Source organism: Pleurodeles waltl, chromosome 1_2 (genome assembly GCF_031143425.1).
Source record: "Pleurodeles waltl isolate 20211129_DDA chromosome 1_2, aPleWal1.hap1.20221129, whole genome shotgun sequence".
NCBI lineage: Eukaryota > Metazoa > Chordata > Amphibia > Caudata > Salamandridae > Pleurodeles > Pleurodeles waltl.
This window is the reverse complement of record NC_090437.1, coordinates 729,930,706-729,950,369: the sequence shown is the minus strand read 5'-3', so window position 1 is coordinate 729,950,369 and position 19,664 is coordinate 729,930,706. Positions and strand designations below refer to the sequence as shown.

General features: G+C 38.7%; 1 protein-coding gene across 1 annotated transcript in view; it reads right to left on the bottom strand.

The window, feature by feature from the left end:
• GUCY1B1 (guanylate cyclase 1 soluble subunit beta 1) overlaps positions 1 to 19,664 on the bottom strand; it is a 392,747-nt gene that overhangs the window by 158,761 nt on the left and 214,322 nt on the right. The window contains exons 6-8 of the mRNA XM_069243115.1: positions 13,873 to 14,103; positions 11,520 to 11,636; positions 2,889 to 3,022 (exon numbers count right to left, since the gene is read on the bottom strand). Of these exons, the coding sequence (XP_069099216.1) occupies positions 2,889 to 3,022; positions 11,520 to 11,636; positions 13,873 to 14,103 (482 nt within the window). The remainder of the gene's footprint in view (positions 1 to 2,888; positions 3,023 to 11,519; positions 11,637 to 13,872; positions 14,104 to 19,664) is intronic.

Here is a 19,664-nt window from a genome sequence, read left to right as displayed (position 1 = left end):
GTGTTCTAAAGTCTGTGGTTTAGGGTGCCCTTCTCATACCCAATTTCTCCTTTAAAGTATGCCTACTTCAAAGTAAAGTCTCTTTGGAATGTGAAATCGTGCCTTGCCCAGGCCAGGCCCCAGACACTCACCAGGGGATCAGCGACTGCATTGTGTGAGGACAGGCACAGCCCTTTCAGGTGTAAGTGACCACTCCTCCCTCCCTCCTAGCACAGATGGCTCATCAGGAAATGCAGACTACACCCCAGCTCCTTTTGTGTCACTGTCTAGTGTGAGGTGCAACCGGCCCAACTGTCAAACTGACCCAGACAGAGAATCCACAAACAGGCAGAGTCACAGAAATGGTCTAAGCAAGAAAATGCTCACTTTCTAAAAGTGGCATTTTCAAACACACAATCTTAAAATCAACCTTACTAAAAGATGTATTTTTAAATTGTGAGCTCAGAGACCCCAAACTCCACATGTCCATCCGCTCCCAAAGGGAATGTACACTTTAATCAGATTTAAAGGTAGCCCCCATGTTAACCTATGAGAGGGACAGGCCTTGCAACATTGAAAAATGAATTTAGCAATATTTCACTGTCAGGACATATAAAACACATTACTATATGTCCTACCTTAACTATACACTGCACCCTGCATTTGGGGCTACCTAGAGCCTACCTTAGGGGCGTCTGACATGTAAGAAAAGGGAAGGTTTAGGCCTGGCAAGTGGGTACACTTGCCAAGTCGAATTTACAGTTAAAACTGCACACACAGACACTGCAATGGCAGGTCTGAGACATGATTACAGAGCTACCTATGTGGGTGGGACAACCAGTGCTGCAGGCCCACTAGTAGCATTTGATTTACAGGCCCTGGCACCCCTAGTGCACTTTACTAGGGACTTATTAGTAAATCAAATATGCCAATCATGGATAAGCCAATTACATACACATTTTGTAAAGGAGCACTTGCACTTTAGCACTGGTTAGCAGTGGTAAAGTGCCCAGAGCAACAAAAACAGCAAAATCAGAGTCCAGCACACATCAACAACCTGGGGAACAGAGGCAAAAAGTTAAGGGAGACCACGCCAAGGATGAAAAAGTCTAACAGTAAAGACTTGACGGAGTAACCCACAAGTAAGTCAGGAACACTCAGGATTTCTCTTGAATTTAATATTGAGCCAGTGGGCCCCTGCAAAGTACCTGTAGGAGACGCCCTTACGCCTGGACCTTGTCACTGGCTTGCTTCCAATGCACAGTGTACTGTGCTGAGGTAGCCGCCTGGAGATTGCGGACCACCCGCACTGTGGGTGCTGCTGATGCCTTTGTTACACAGCTGTACTGAGCCAGGAGTACCACAAGAGTACATCACACATGCTTATAGAAAGCTCTTTCTGAATTGGGCCCTCAGTGTCTAAAAATGATAATGAACACATAAGAGACGAGACAATGTGGACGTAGTCCCATAACTTATGTAGAAGGCAAGTCAAGGGATTGCTTTTTTAATTTCTTAAGCCTCTGCTTTTAAATAATTCTTTGGTACTCAAAATGCTTTACTATGAAACCATGTTGGGATGTCTTGTAGCTATAAAAAGTAACTCATGTGTATGTTAAAAAGAAATACATTTTATGTACCAGATCATATGTAAAATAGAAATTCTTTATGTATGCAAACATTGTTTTTTCACAAGGCAGTGATAATAAATTATATTTAGTGCCCACTTGCTTTATTTGGATAAATTGAGCAGAGTTTATATGGAGTTGCTCTGGGCAATTTGGCAAAATTTCACAATATAAAAGAGTTGTTGAGTCAAAACATTATTTAAATAAACAACAGTTGTTAATCACTGACTATACCCTATATGTCCTTGAAATGGAAACTATACCCCAGGTTCTATTGAGAGGATAATGTCTATTCATTTTTAAAATATTGATCAAGTCTCTAGAGGTCTTTCTGTACAGGTGGTTTGAACAGTAGGTAGGTTTTTAGATGGAATCGAGACTCTCATCTTCCACTCAACACTCTTTTTTCAAAGCTAAGGATCTCTTTTAGTTGTTCCTGCCTTGTAGTTAGACTTACTTTTGGTTCCCTGTTGTGTGCTGAAAGGCTCAATGTACAGACATTTTGAAACCTACTGTGGTGCAAGCATGTGTGGTGTGTATGTCTTTTCTGAGGAATATTTTCAGCCTCAGTAGAAAAGTAATTAGTCTGTTCACTAGGGGTGGACTTTAATCCTCTTCATCCACTTTTATTACCACAAACAGCTTATTGCATATCACTTCCTGGTCTCCTTTAGAGTCTTCAAACTCATTTTGAAAAGCTTCTTGTGGTGACTCAGTAGTTGAGTTCTGCCATATTGAATTCATGTACCCGGAATCTCTCTGTGTGGAGTATAATAGTTTTTTTCAGGCTGCTAGGTTTCTCACATAATGAAGTTAACTTTGGCGTGATACATTGACAAACATAAATTACAGACCTTTTGATCGCCTTTCCACTGGTAGTAGATGTTACAGGATGGGCAAAACTTAAACACTGTGTTTTCAATATACAACTTTGTGGTATATTGAAAATATGTGGTGTGGTCTCTGTCCCTGTGCAATGGGAGTTTCAGGGAAAATGATCATGGGTCAATAGACAAAACATATGGGTATAGCTTTCATGGCATAGACATGTAGGTGATAGTCAGTGCTTAACAACTGCTGTTTTGTTTAAATATTTACCGACTCAATAACTCTCAGTATGTTAAAATCTCCCCTATTGTCCTGAGGAAGAGCATATAAAGTCTGTCCAGTATACCCAAAGAGAACTGCCCTTCTTAACTAACTAGGAATGTACAAAGAACCAAGTGCATGAAGAAAACATGTGCTGGATAAGGGATTACAGCAATCCACTTGTGTATTTACCTTGGAGAGCACAGGAAGAGAATGTTGTCTGCTTCTGGTAAGTAGATCATTTGCCCTTTGAGGCGAAGACAACTGATTTCTGTACTTGTCAATTTATCTTCAGATTCTAGCTTCTCCACATCCAACAAACCTTCCTGAAATAGAAAATAATAAACTCAGAAGTATTTCTTTTCTCTCCCCTGTTCTCTATCTCCAACAGGTCCCCAATTTCCATGGACATTAATAACCAGAACAGAAAAGTGCCCAGCTAAATACATTCCCTATTTCATTTAAAACAGTAGTTGTGTTGTTGTTTAGATGCACTAGTTTAATTGCACTAAGATTATCAACATTAGGTTCATTTTTTTAGAAATCTTACAGTCCAACTTCCTCAAACAGGATGCTAGAAATTTCGTGACTGAAGGAAATTCTCTTCATATACCAGGATATGTAAGTACGGAATAATCTAAAAGTCAGTTTGGGCCCATATCATGTGTGGGAGATTATCTCAGTTATTGACCAGGCTGAGAGTTTTATATCCAGCTGATACCTTTCTCACTCCAAAGAAAACAATCACCTGTTTGTCCTAAATAGGCAAATTATCAAGTGCATTTTGGGACTTATATGTTTTAGAGAAAAAGAAAGTTGATACCTAATAGAATTCCAAGCAATGACAAAGCCAGCTTTTCTGCTGCCTTATTGAGTGTGTGAAGGGATACAGTGTGTGAGTATAGAATGGTCACACATTAGTCTACTAGCTCCTCTACCCTGATTAGCAGTGACCTTTGTAAGTCCTACTATTTCTAGTCTGAAGCACTAACGCTTCACAGCAGAAAACAACCAATGCTAAGGAGAAACACTCTCATTTTTAGCAGCCTCACAGGATACATGAGTTGGTAGACTTTCCGACTCCTTCCATCACCAATACCATGAAAAACGCCTCTATTGAGGGATCAAACTTAAGTTTGCTTATTCAAACATCCCGACTAGCTAAGATAGCAGGAAATCTCATCCTGCTGCTTCTTCAGCTCCAAGGATTCCCTCACAAAACCAACCAACCAGCTGAACAGCATATATCATACAGTGTGCAAAGTGATCATAAACATTGAACCACGCCCAGTGGGCCATGACACACAGTTCTGCACTTTGTTATTTAAACCACTTCACTCTACATTATACACCTTAAATATATAGCATTCATGCAAGAGGATATAGTGCCTCTGATCTCGCAATTCACCTGGTTTATTATCTTTTCACTCAACTTTCGAAATTCTTGGAAACATGCAATTTATTCCACCATACAAATGGAAGTCCAAATATGTGGACTGACATGGAAGTAGATATCTGATGTGTCTTTTAATATTCTTAATATATTTAACCATTTTCATTTATATGAACATTGATAACTGTATAGTACTCTGACTGAAATTCAAGCTAGTTTTTTAATATTAGCTCTTAAAAACACTGATCACACATAAATAAAACAACACGTCATTCTGTACTTGTCTCTCTCAGATGTATGTCTCCAAACTACATTTTATTTACAATTAGTTAGCCATAAACAAAGCTTTAAATGTTACGTTGATATTATCCTCAGCCTAAAGCTGATAATTTTTACATATTACAAATCTCCTAATGTGGGTGGATACCATGCATGTGTGTACATTTATGGAATTTATGACTACCAATTTCTCATTCATAATGCTTTCCAATTAGTTTTTTGTAAATAAAAGTTACATTAATCATTGTCAACAATTGCTGAATCTCCTGATTTGGAATTGTTGACTTGCAATAAAAAGGTTGCTTTCTAGAAAATTGATTTAATGGGACCTGCAAAAAGATTTAGTTTCCTCCTTTGAACAATAATTGTGATTGGATAGCCGATGCATTGAACTATCTACAATGACTTCTCAAAATGTATTTTGGCTGGGCAGAGACATAATACCCTGCTAAGGGCCCAAAAGGTCACCATTCTTTTCCCTCACAACGCTGTGTTTCAATCTGTGGCTCATTGTATTACCTGTGTGTGCAAATGTTATTACCCTCCACTATTGAAGTGTCACTGGCTACTCCCACTAGCCTGTATCACACTTAACCTGCTGTGCATCATTCACAAATCCATTCAAAGGGACAAACTGGCCTCTCTATAGCCAGTTGTGGTCACACAGTGCCAGCCAAATGATTCTCAAAAACGTTAAAGAAAAAAACAAATAGTCAACCCTTCCCCTTCATCACTTAAATTCTCTGGAAAAACCTTCCCTTGATCTCAGGACAGGACTTTGCTTTAGGACTTTCTAATCCACCTTTAAAATTCTTCTTTGCCCAGTTCACCTCCAGGGGCCGGCTTATGCTATTTAAACACCCATAATAAATAAATCAACAATAATACAAGGACCAAACTGATTCTGTATCAACTTGGTGTAATCTCACATTTGAAATGTAAAGGGGCAATAAGTGTGCTATCAAAAACTGTCAGTTGTAATAGTCTTACATGAGATTTTCTGCTTTACTGTTACTAACTATGCATAGATGTTCCTGGAAGTCTCTCAAGTTTCTGTTTGATGGGTAGAGTTACTCTGGGTTGAAGAGCACAATGCCACTATCTGAAACCAATAGAAAAACAAGGGTGGAAGTACGGGTTCTAAGGCTATAGTATAGCCTGCTACGGCGGGCTCTAAGGCTATATTAAGTGACTGATTGTAAGGTATGGATCTCATTTGAAATATGCCACCTACCTACAATCAATATATTCAACTTTAATCAATTACTTATATGGTTCATTCCACATGCTATCCATAATAAAACAAAACTATTCACGCCTTGTTATCTCTCAAATTTGCAGAGTAAAAATGATCTGAACTGTATAGCCTTGGCATCAATCCTTCTATTACATTGCCTAGATGCACCGTCAGTTTATTTTCTCTCATCATCAAGTTCTTTCTCATCTAGCAGTCTCTAAATTATATCAATAAAACTCTTTTCCAACCCACGTATTTGCTTTATACATTGTCACTTTCAAATTGTTAGGAGTGACTATATTGTTTTTCATGCCTAATGTTAAAGCATTCTAATTATCTATTTCAGGTTTATATCTAATGTCTTTTTATTTAGCCTTTCTTCTTTCTTTTATCCAATTGGTATAAACTGTACTGTTTTCTGTAGGTATGCATAGTTAGGTGTATTCCTAATATGAAAGAACTATGCACAAACTGTGCCTTCTGCTCCAATGGATCCATTCTCACACATAATGCCATTCTGCTTCCCCGTATGGTCTTCAATATGATAAGTTTAACCCGTCGTAGAAACAATAGACCACTGCAGGGAAACAAGCTAACACAAAGGGTATGCACTTTCAAATGAAACTAAAAGAATGGATTTCCTTGAAGTTGTTGGGTCACTCTGGAAGGCGACAATGAGTGAAATATTGTTGATGACTCAAGGTAATGCCTCTCACTCATGTCATACTCTATTCATTCCTTACATGCCATAAAATATGCTCTCTGTTTAAGCAAAGCTTTTCTTACTTACTTATGTCCAAAGTTAATCATTGATGGTAATTCCCATATTTCATACATTAGTGTGTTTGATTACACAATACACTACTAACATCACAAAACTGTGACAGTACATGACTTGACATACAACTGATATTCCTTCTAAATATGTGCAAGTGTTGCCTTTCTAGAAAACTAGGGATCACTTACACATGTATAATAATTGTCACCAGCATGCCTCATTGCTAGCCATGGTAGCTTTGATGTCCGACCTTGTAAAAAGTTGGCAAAACTTACCATTATGTCTTACTTGAAACCATCCTTATTCTCTATATTTAGTAGTAAGAACATGTTGGTTTGTTGCCCTTCAGTGATATACTATCTAGTAAGAGCTGTAGTAATGTAGTATAATAAAGGATGTTGCAGAAGTGCCTTGAATGAGTTCTAACCTAACAGTAGCAGTCTGGCTAGTTTCCCACTTGCATTGGCTTCTTATGCAGAAAGGATTTGTTTACTCTTGTGTATACGTTTATCACCTCATACTAATTCCTACTGCTTAGTACTTAAAAATGTCATGTAGGAATCCTCCTTCTCAACTTGAATCTAAGTTATTGTGGTAATGTTGAACTTCTGGAGTTACCAGAACGAACCCTTCCCTAACTAAATGCGTTAATAGCAGGGACTGATTCTGGTCAGAAGTCCAGTGGTTCAATAGTAATCTAGCTTTCTCAGAACAATCTGTAAATGGTATAATAGAACCTGTGATACCACTGTGTTAAACTAGAAATATTAGTGCTGCGCATAAAGACAATAAAATATGCACACAATGCTCTTCCACCTATCAATGCTCCTATTTTCCATGCATTGCACTACATATTAAAGTAAACATTCAAAATAAGCACAAATCTAAAGAGATCTTCTATGCAGCAGTTTCTTATGTACTTAATTTATCTTTCCTCAAATAAAATACAGGGGTTCTCTAAGCCAAGCCAATTTGCAATGGAGGGCACACACAACAATGTCCTCTGATCAAGTAAGCACCACTATTCAAATTATTTGTGAAGGACACCTTGCATTCAGCTTCTATAAAGTGACTTCCACAGCATTTCGAAAGGTGATAAATAGGTTGCAAAGTGAAATACATTGCCTTCTGGTTCCTAAAAAATATTCAGCCATAGAGTTATTGATTTCAATGTGAGGAAAACATGGCATCTTTATGCCGAAACACCAGACCTCCACAGACCTCAATGCAAGATATATGCATCATGCCAACAATAATTACAAGTTGTGCTCAAATACACATTCTTAGTACTAATCTCAGTAAGTAATAAGCTTGGTAGAAAGTCTATAAGCACATTTTGCACAAAATTCGACTTTATGGAACCCAAATTACACCAGTGTCTGACATTTTGAAAGTAGAAATACCTACATGCCTAAATAAGTTGGGATCAATATCCGTGCCCAGTAAAGTCAAGATCTGACTGTCTCCACGTGGACTTTGTAATAAGTTTGCACAAAAAAATCTTCTTTCTGCTATTTATTCCTTGCACAGTGCACCTTATCCCTAAAGGTATTTTTACACCCTGTAACCCCAGGTCACAGCGTGTAAAAATGAAGAATTCCATTTACTTTGCCCACCATTGATGGAACCCACATCTTGATGAATCTTTCTAGTCTAACTCATGGCTACCAGCTACAGATTTCAGCCACCATATTCTACATGCTTTGTCTGGTCCCTCTTATTTACCTGGTGAATGACAAAACTATTGAATCAAAAATATTATGCGACATGAATATCATGTCAAAAATATCATCACTATAAAAATATTGGGTAACAAAATATGGAAGTAAAGAATATTGCTTTTTAAGTAAAAAATATTGTTGTTTAGGATATATTGCTTGCATTAATATATTTGTATTCCCTAGCATATATATGTATATATATATATATATATATATATTATATTATTTTAATGTAATTGTTTCAAAACATTTGAAGTACAGTTTGAACATTTAAATGTTTAATTACTTTTTTATATTTAATAAGTCATTTATATTTTAATAGCTGGTTGTTGAGTTTATAGGAGAATAGGGGAGTAAGAAGTTTAAATTATCAATTATTGTTTGCTTTGTATTAGTATTTAATTTTATAATGTTATTTAAAGTGTTGGTACATAATTATGCAAATTAAACAATTGTTATATTAATTATTTATGTGTATTTTGTAATTTTCTATGTATACTACGTATGGTTAAATTAGTAGGTTATTTTTTATTTGTGTGGTGTTGGGGTTATAGGGAAATAGACTGAGAAGTTACTGTTATGTAAGTTATATATGTTTTAATTTTTTGATAGTTATAATCAAATACTTAGTTGGTAAATTATATTTGAGTTAATATTTTTATGATTTCTTCTTTATAACTTTGTTGATTTAAATTAATTATAATGGGCTAATTTGAGTAGTTATAATAGCATTTCCAAAATATGTTTTATTTTATTATTGGGTATTATTGTATTTGTTTTATCTACTTACTATTTTAATGTTATTTTTGCTTTATTTTAATATAGTATTGTTTTTGGGTAGTGGGGTGTAAAATGCACTTTTTCTAAAGTTGTTTTAATTATTACATTTTTTGTTCTCATATAAATTATTTTATAGTTAATTTTATTTATTTATCTAGTATGTATTTGTTATTATGAGTATTTATTATATTTTCTTATGATAGTTTTTTAAATGTTTGTATAAAAATTAAAAGGATTTGGAATGGAATATGTAACCCTTTCTAAATTCAACACTTTCAATGTTTTTGCTTGCGTTTGATTGGGAATAGCATATGTAACCCCTCCAAAGTCCAACACTTTCCCTACTGTTAATTAAATATGAGTAGAAATAGGAAATCTAACCCCTTCAAAGTCTTTCACTTTCCTTACTTTTGATAAGATTGAAGTGGATACAGTAAATATAACTCCTCTAAAGTTTAACACTACAAATGCTTTTCCCCACATGAAACTTGGAATACTATATCTAGCCCCTCCAAAGTCCAACACTTTACACACTGGTGCTTAATGGGGATAGTAAATCTAACTCCTCCAAAGTCCGACATTTCCCTGCTTTTGCTTATGTTGGAATCAGAATAGTAAATCTAACCTCTCCAAAGTCCAGAGGTTTTTCTACGTCTGCTTAGATTGGAGTTAGATTAGATAGTTTAACGATGTGCAGTTCAACACTTTTGCTAGTGTTGTTTATTTTTTATTTTTTTTCCTTATTGGCACCCAACCCCCTGCTGCGCATAGCCTTCGGTGCCCCACTGATCTAATTATAAAATTATTAATAAACCAAATTTGCCACCCCCTTGGGCCCCTGGCCCACCCTACGTATGTGGTCAAAATCTTTAAAAAAAAAATGTTTTGGGCTGCAGGATTGTATCCTCTTTGGATGTCCCTACCAAGCCTAGGAAGTAAAGGGTGTTCTTACTCTGTCCCACATTGGTGATTTAGTGGCTGCCATTCTGATATTTTCATAAAAACTGTCAGTTTTGCAATTCTCCGCCATGTGAAATATTCAAATTTTCTGAGCCTTCAGGATACTGAATGGATTTACACCAAATCACAAAAAGACAAACACACTTTCCAGACCAAGATCTAGCATTCTGCCAAGTTTGTTTTCATTCAGTTTAGCAGTTTTTGTGGTATCGCTGTTCAATTATTTTCCGGAAAATAATGGCAAAAAAGGCAGACAGTGAACACTGCAAGGGTGCTAGGCAGGGGGACACTGCACCACCCATGCCAAGTGCATGAGCAGTGCTGGGGCCCTCTTTGGCTCCCTGCACCTGTTCACCACCAGGCTTTTCATGGCCATGGCCTTGGTGGAGAACCAGGTCATAATCAGCAAGGGGGGCCCTTCAAGCAGCTCCTCCCTGGCTGATGCCGACCTCCACTACCATCAACCCGTCGGGATCACTGATCCCGGCAGACACGGCAGTATTCTGGCGGTCCAGTTGGACCGCCACCATGAGGCTGGTGTTCTTAAGATCGCCAGCCTCGTAATGAGGCTCCAAGTCTCTTTAAACAAGCTATATTCAGTGTTTCTACTGGGTAGAATGGTTACATGTTTTCTGCTAACGGACTATACCCCTCTCCTCGCCAAGAACCACACTACAGTTGTTTATTCTTTACATCTGTTTAAAGTTCAAAATGAACCGAGCAGTGGACGTGCACTCAAAGAGTTATGGCTCTTAAGGTTTTTTTGAAAGTGTCCTTATAAATATTTAGCCGGCGCGTGGCCTGGTTAGCGTCAAAATAAATGCCGGTACCCGGACAGTGGAGGCGAAGGGAAGACTGGGGGTTGTGCGCCAAAGAATGGTGCAAGTCAGGTTAGAGTCAAAAAAATTGGCTCTAACCTGACTAGTGCCATTTTTTTGGCACAACCCCTATGGAAATGACTCCTGTCTTAGCAAAGACAGGAGTCATGCCCCCCTGCCCAATGGCCATGCCATGTTGGGGGTCCCAAGTTAGGCCCTCCTATGCCACTTAATAAAAAAAATACAATTATACTTACCTGCACTTACCTGCAGTCACCATGGATGGGTCCCCCCATCCATGGGTGTCCTCCAGGGATGGGTGAGGGTGGCAGGGGGTGACCTTGAGTGCAGGGAAAGGCACCTGTGGACTGCTTCCATGGTCTCCCACCATGGAAATGAGCCCACATGTCCCTTAATGCCTGCCCTGACCCAGGCGTTAAAAAACGATGCAAATCAGGCTGGGCGCCATGTTTTAAGGCCCGCCTCCTCCTGTGCGTCATTTTGATGTTGGAGGATAAATAAGACACACATGCCTTAGAGTCATTTTTTGCACAGGAACTCCTACCTTGTATTTCATTAGTGCACGTTAGGTTTTCACGTACAAAAAATGACTCAAACTCCATAACTTTAGCGCTAGACGGGTCTAGCGCCAAAGTATAAATTTGGAGTTATATTTGCGCTGAATTTGCGCCAAAGAAATTACGAATATCCCGTGCAAATAGAGTATAAATATGGGCCTAATTATATTTTGTAAGTTTGCGCCACTTTTGCGTCAAAAAATGACAAAAATGCAGCCCAAAAAAAGTATAAATATGGGCCTTAATCTTCTACAGTTCATAAAAAAATAACTTGTTTACCTTGCTTCGTAACACAAAAACTGTGTTGATATGTGAAAGGATCCCATGGAAACTTATGTCAATGTGTGGCCGAACCAATGAAAAGACGGAGAGCAGGTTACAGTTTCCCGGCATGAGCTGTAAAAACGTGAGGAGGACACAATTAGCAATTATATTAGATAAACACAAACATAGTAAACATATTTTTGAAGCTCATCGCATTGATTTATGGTGCAGTTATCACTTTATTTAATTTATTTGCAAATTATTGCAGAGAAGGACCAGGCCTCCTGAGCGTCGCAGCGCTGTACAACATAGAAACACAAAGGAACTGATCGATGAAAGAAAAAAACTGCATTTGAATCTAAAAACTACGGTAACAGTCATGTATAGTACGATTTGAGAAACAGTGAAAAACGACAAAGAGTGCTTTGAAGCACAATATTTACTATCATAACAGTCATGTGCAGAGATATTCATTGTAATGCTCTCATGTAATCGGGGTGGTCACGCTACTTGTCTTCACGGTCTCTCAATTTAATATTCAGTTAATGTCTGTTGTGTCATAATAATGTAAGGGAGCTGATTATGCTGAAAAGGGCATCTGCAAAGCACATCTTGTGCATGCCAATTATAGCACTTCAAAGTGTGGAATATGAAACTGAGCCGTGGGGTTTCGTGCTCTTTACATGATTAATTACATTACAATAAAAAAGAGACAATAAAACCTATGGAGAACATACGATCTATAATTTGTACGTTTTGTAAATTTGTCTTTGATTTTAAGTAATGCTGCTACAACCAGGTGGTGGCTACAGAGTACTTTTGCAGGGTAATGATGAGGAGCAGTTCACTATAAAAATCAGCAATAGGACTAAATCTTAAAACCGGCGGGTCTTCAAGCACTGAGTGAAATTCCATCATCGAAGCACAGGGGCAAAGGTAACTGAACCAAGAGAAAGGATCCTGGTGAATGAGGTCCAGTGTCTCAAATATCCCCAAGATAAGAAAGTTCTACAGCTGTTCCTAATATAGGATGTGTGGAGTACCTGAAGACAAATACACAACCAACACCTATCCAATGATCCATTAGAACCTGCACCTAAAGCGGTACTATCTACTTACAAAACGATCCTATAAGAAGGGATTCCACACAAGAAGTGAGCAGCGCTGCATATCTAGATGACATAATTTGGCAACAAAATCACAGCTGTTGGATACTAGTATTAAAAATGTGTCCACTTCCTTACTACCTTCAATGGGATGCAGCTCTGGAGCATCCACACAGTGTGATACTTATATATGGCAGCCATGTAAAAGACTTCTTCAGAAAGACCACCCGAGAAAAATGTTACTAGGAAGTGCAGCTTAACAGAACAAAGACCACTTTGGAAGATTGTGCGGTGTCAGACGTTTGCCCCTTTTATGAAATAATGAAATATTATCACTTGAAAGTTAGCCTTTCGCCACATACTCTTTTTGATATCTCTACATATAAATAAATAAATGTGAATAACAGGTTCAAAAGTGAAGTCATTTTAAAGGCTCAAAATTGGTAGTCTTTGAAACATGTAACAAAAAGAGCAAGTGCACCAAGCAAAACTATAATATTCACTATTGCAAACAGACAATTTTACAAAGTAGCCATGAAATAGTCCTCTGCGCCTGAATAACTCAACAGGACCGGAGATGAAGGGACAGGAACGACGGCAAGAGATGCAAATACAGCGAGCATCTCTATTTATGCTACACATTTATACTATCGGCAGCTTTCATACTTTCAGTAATCAAGTGACCTATGTACAGAGCAGCTTAATAAAGGATAATCAGTGCCCACGCAGTGCCAAAATTGTACTGCAAATAATCTGGAATCCGCAAAGTAGGTTCTCTCACATTTGTGTCTCAAGGGCGATACTGATTACATGGGTTTTTTGGACTAATCGTACAAGGAAGAAACCTTTTGGACAAAGTCGCAGGTCAATGTGCAAGTTGACAGCATATTTTCTAAGATGCACTAAAGGCCATTTTATATGTGTGCAAACATAATACAATCGCACGGATTACTGTTAGAGACAAAATCGTAATTTCTGAAACGTCTGCTTCTGCAGATGACACCGAAAAATATAAACCAACATATTTAAAGAAATGCTGTGTTTTTAAGAAGAAATGCACATGGTCTAACTTTGAGCTGAGCGGTACGAGGGGGGCGTGTTAAACCTTGAGAATGCCCCTTTCTCTAATGAACAGTATGGTTTATGCATCTGCTGCAAAAATCAGGTGGTTTACCACTGAATCCAGTGAATTATGAGCATGTGTAGCGTGCAAATATTATTCGTTAAAACTCAAGAATGCATAACATTAAAAACAGTTTTACCTGTGGAAGAACTCGGTATATTGCATTTCCACACTGCGTAACAACAAGATCTCTGTCAAACATGATGTGGAAAGGAAAAGCCTTGCAGAAAGTGTAAGGACTGATTCGAGATTCCTGGGTACCATTTTCTTCAAATCTGTCAAGGTCTTCATAACAGTCTTCCTCTTTGGAATCTTTTTCTTCAATTAAAAACTGGATATGGTCACATTCTTCATTTCTTTGTTGAATCATCTACAGAAAAGAAATGATTAAAAGAAATCCTTGTAACTAGCTCCATAATCGGCTAAATACTGCACACATCCACTTAGAATGATGGAGCGTAAACTATTATTTAATTAATGTTAACTTATGTTTGTCTTGATTCTGACCTTTGCCATAGCTCCATTTCACAAAAAAAGCACAGGCATTCGCCTTACCAGAATGAAATCTAGCTCTGTTAAGAAATCTAATATTTGTCTCCAGATCCTCACTTCAGGTCCATCGCCAGGAGTCTCCTCATCCCCTATCTTTCAGCCTCCTCCAGATGGTTGAGAAGAGGAGATTTAAACAAGCATACCAAAGCCACTATGTCTCAGTCGTGAAACATATTGTTTTTGCCATACTTAAAACACACAAGCATCTGCAAGGACTTCTTTGAGTGGGATTTTCTAAAATAAACCAATGCCATTTGAAGAAATCCATTCATGCATGCTTGTGCATGCAGCCATCGTGGAATTATTTAAACTCATTTCAAGATAGCCACCTGCAGACAGAAAACATGACAGGCGTCTAGGGAGCTAAGTGGATTTGTGAAAGGTGGGGTTTAAAGAGAGGGGATGTGAATGAGGGGAGAGAAGGGTGAGAGCGGGAGACAAAGTGAAAGAGAGAGAGTTGTCTGTTAAATGACTGCATTGTAAGGTCAGACATCAGCAGTGGAAACATACATCATTCAATCAAAACAAGAATGAAAAGCTCCTGTGGTGGAAAATCAGAAGAATAGAGAGGAAAGCCATTGAAACAAATCAGGAAAGTAAGAGAGACAATAAAGCAGCCACTCAGAGGCAAGGGCCTGACCGAAAGTCGACTATATATGTAATATATTGGAAACAATATGGGTTTTAATTGGAGTTTGGCAGATGGGATATTCGTAAAAAAAATTGATGAATATCCCATCTGTTGCATTACAAGTGTCATAGGCTATAATGCACTGGTAATGCGGTAGACAGGACATACTCCACATTGTGATGGAGTGTGTTGTCCACCAAACTGTAAATGACGCTCTAGGTCTCCATTGTGATGAGACCTAAAAGGATCATTGAAACTGCCTAGAGAAGGGAAGGAATTTGACCTAGTAGATACATTATGTCAACTGCATTCAGATGTTTCACATATCTAAATATTTGTTTGGAGGGAGAAGACACAATCCAGTGGAAGCAGTGTCCTACACCAGCCAACCCAACATTCTGAACAATAGGCTAATGCACAAAGAGTTATTAACAATAAACATATGAAAGCCCAACCACAACCCCCCTTTTCTGTACATAATGTCATAAGACCCTGCTGCTATGTGCTTCTGACCAACCACTCATCATTTTATCATTCTGGCAGACCCATTATCTCTTCTTGTCTCCTGACGAGTGCCCTACAATGATTTTATACGCTGCTTACCAATAGAGGTTATAGAAGTATACTCAATAGTCATACTCCTTTTGACATAGGAGGCTACCAATCCTTTGGCCAGACCATGACACCACTAATTATTGTTGCCATCTTTTTATAGTAGTTAGGTGCATGCCATTTTATCAGAACCCCATTGGGAAGGCTACTTTCTGTTTCTCTCCGGTTAATCTGTGTGGCATCTCATGACAGCGGCAACTTGGTTCTCCCTGACTGTAGGCTGTCAGCATGAATGTGGTTGAGTAGCTAAGAGGTAGGGTACCCTTAGGCTAGAGTCCAGCTGGATGTATCTAGCCCCTAATGTTGTAGGATGGACCTTGGGGTTTAGTTCTAGTCAGTGCTGCTACGTCCCCTTCTCCCTACATGTCTTCCTGCCCTGCTCCTTTGATTCCTCCTTCTTGTAAAATGCTTTGTAAATCCAAGTTCGGCTGCAATTGTTATCCAAGATAAAGGAGGTGTGTTTTCCCGCTTTGAAAGAGGACTGAGACAGTTACAGTGTTTGAGCCTGTGGCTTGATGAGAGCAGCATCTGAACGACAATTTTGGCCAGAGGGAAGGCTAAGGCTGCACACCTACAGAAAAAAATGTGCTATCTCTCAAACCCCCCAAATACAGTGTTCTATGGGTCCTCATAAATGGGATCCTAGCACAAGCACCTGATTGGCCAGAGAGCTTTATCGAAACCCCGCACAAAAAACAAAGCTAAAGTGTCAATTCCGCTATGGTTTGTTGGCATGGTGTTATGACAGATCTGAAAAAAAGAACTTTGTCTACACTGACATCCCACTAAATGTTGGGGGTCACTTTGAGTTGAAGTAAACAGTTTGATTTAGACAAACTGCTCCAGGCCTGGATATATGATATCCCTGCAGCAAATGTCTAGACTGACATATTGCTAGAGATGTTTCCATAAGGAGAAAATAATGTTTGTGTCCTAGAAATTAAGCAATATGCATTGAATAATCTAAACATTTAATTGGAATTAACATCACAAAGCATTTGTTACATGTATTTTCTACGGTCAAAGTTAGGAACAGCTACGTTTTTATTTTTATAAAAAGAAGTGAAATTAATTAGAATCAACATCTATATGCATTGGGGTAGTCATGTATGATTACTAAAAATTAATACATTGTTAATAAAACAACGCATTAAAGCAGTTAGCTAAGAAACGGTATAATCGTACTTTTTCGGGCATGAAACAACAACTAAATGAAAGTAAAACATAAATACAAGCTACACAACTTAGAATATTGGATTTATCTGAAACCAGGATTACTGCCACAAAAACTGATTTGCTCCACAACATACTATTAGCCGACAGATTATCTGTAATATTCTTTATTCGGCCATAATTAGCCCAGAAAAGAAAAAGAGACAAAAACATAGTACAGACAGTCCATTTTAAAAGAAAACATATACATCCATACAATAACTTATTTACATAAATTAAAAGTAAAACATTAATCTAATGATTACATTAAAATCACAGTAGAACTGATGAGCCTATTGTCATCATAACTACGGGCCTGATTTAGTTCGAAGTTGTGTCTAGTTTTAAAAAATGTGCAGGCTTCCTAGGTTTCCTTAGGTGTCAGCTGAGCCAGGGGCCGGGCCCCAAATCCACAGCTAGCCACAATTTTAAAAAAGGGACATTTTTTCAGTGGAAAAACCTGATGTGTTCATTTTGCATTTTTGGCCCTTTCCTTTCACGGGCACTAGTCCTACCAACACAAGTGAGGAACCATTTTTATTGTGAGACTTAGGGAAATGCTGGGTGTTAGGAAATGTGAGGCTCCCCACTGATAACAGGAGTTTTCCTCACAGAAATTTGAGGAAAATGTGTGCTTTCAATCAAACTTTGAGGTTTGTAAGGATGTCTGCGTAGGAAAACATGATGGGAGAAACAGGAGTCATCCCGCCCTAGATTCCCCTGGTACTGAATTTTAAAAAATGTACCGTTTTTTTAGGTTTCCCTGGGTGTCGGGTGAGCTAGGGCCCTAAATCCACAGCAAGCCATATCGCTCTGTTTTGAGTGTAAAAATGTGATGTGCCCAGGATGCAATTTGAGGCCTTCTCTTTCACAGGCACTAGCCTTAACCACATATGTGAGGCACCATTTTTATTGCTAGACTTTGGGGTATGCTGAGTGGTAGGGAATATGTGGTTCCCACAGATTCCAGGCATTTTCCTAACAGAAATGTGAGGGAAATGTCTGTTCTAGTCAGTTTACAAGGGATTCTAAATAGGAAAACCTGGTGGGAGCAGTAGAAGTCACCCCACCCTGGACTCCCCGAGGTGGACATTTTAAAAAAATATACAGGTTTTCTAGATTTCCCTAGGTGACCGCTGATCTAGGGCCCAAAATCCACAGATACCCACGTGGAAAAATGGGTCCATTTTCAGTGGAAAAAATGTGATGTGTCCATGTTGTGTCTTGGGTGCTTTAATATCGCAGGCACTATGCCTACCCAAACAAGTGAGGTACCATTTTTATCGGGAGACATGTGGGAAAGCAGAATAGTAGAACATTTGGTATTACCAACTGTATTTCCCTATATTTGTGCCTTCCAATTGTAAACCAGTGTTTAAAAACACATGCTAGTATGGATACCCACAAATTCAGAGATGTACAAATAACCACTTCTCCTAAACTCTGTGTTTGGTGTCTATTTCAGAAATACATAGGTCTCCTTGATACCTATTTTTCACTGTTTATATTTTATCATATTGTTGGAACTGTCCCTTTCTGCAGGGTCAACCCCAAAAATGTTGCCTCTCTCCTTCTTTTTTTGCTGAGTTGCTTTTTGTTGGCATTGGGACTCTGTTCACTTACCACTGCTAACTGGTGTTAAGGTGCATGTGCTCTCTGCCTAAAACATGGTAGAAGTGGTTTATACACAATTGACATATATTACTTATACGTTTTGTATTAAGTGCACTACATGTGCTAAGGGCTTGTAACTTAAACGCTACTAGTGAGCCTGCAGCGCTGATTGTGCCTCCCACTGAAGTAGCCCTTTATACATGTCTCAGCCTGCCATTGCAGAGCCCGAGTGCACAGTTTTAATCTGCCATGCCGACCTGGCAAAATAAACCTTTTTCCAGGCCCAAACCTTTCCTTTCTTATATGCATTAGTCACCCTTAGGGTAGGTCCTGGACAGGCCAGAGGGCAGGGTGCAGTGTAGTTAAATGATAGGACATTACTTTTAAGTTTTCATGTGTCCTGGTACTGAAAATCTCGTACACCAGTTTTTCACTACTGAAAGGCCTATCTCTTCCTAGAATAACATTGGAGTTACAATATTAGATTTTTTGTGTGATTTCCAAATGTGAAGAGATAAGCAGTTCAAGTTTAGTGTCGCTGAAATCCTAATCTAAGATCCTAAATTACAGTAAAGTTGGATTTTAAATTCTGAAAATGACACTTTCAGAAAGTTGGCATTCTTTTGACTTAGCCATTGGGTCCATGCAGCCTGTATCTAGTCACATGACAGGGTATGGGTAACAGTTGGGCTTTGTGCTCCTGATAGACAAACACACACAATGGGTGCTTAGATGTGACTGAATGGGCACTCACTGGAAGGATTGGGGTGTCCAACCTCACTTACACCTGAATAGGTGGTGTCCTGTCTCCACACAAAGATCTGCATACCCCCTGAATTTAGTCTGAGCCAGGAATATAGGGCATCTAGGCACTTCAAAGGTATGCTTCTGGAATCTTCTCCCCACTTCAAAGGTAAAACTGTGTATAAAAGAAGGCCCCCAGACACAACCATTTTAATACACTTCTGGACCTGTGGATGCTTTGCCAGTAAGAAGGACTGTTGTGCTGCTACGAAGACTGCCACATGCTGGATTTCTGCTCTGAAGGAACTGCTGCCCTACTGTTCTGACCTACTGCCTGCTGCCCTCTTGCCTGGGTAAGAAATATTGGACCTTGATCTCTTGAATTCAGAAACCACTGTGACTTTAAGGGCTAGGTTACTGGCCTCCTTATCTAAGGCCTCAGTGACATAACAGGCTTCTAACAACTTTGCATCCACACCTGGATTCTGCCATCTGCGAGTCTACCATGTGAAGTGGTGCCACTCCAGTTCTGGAACCCTGGAAGAGGGCTTAAAGTGTTTTGCCTA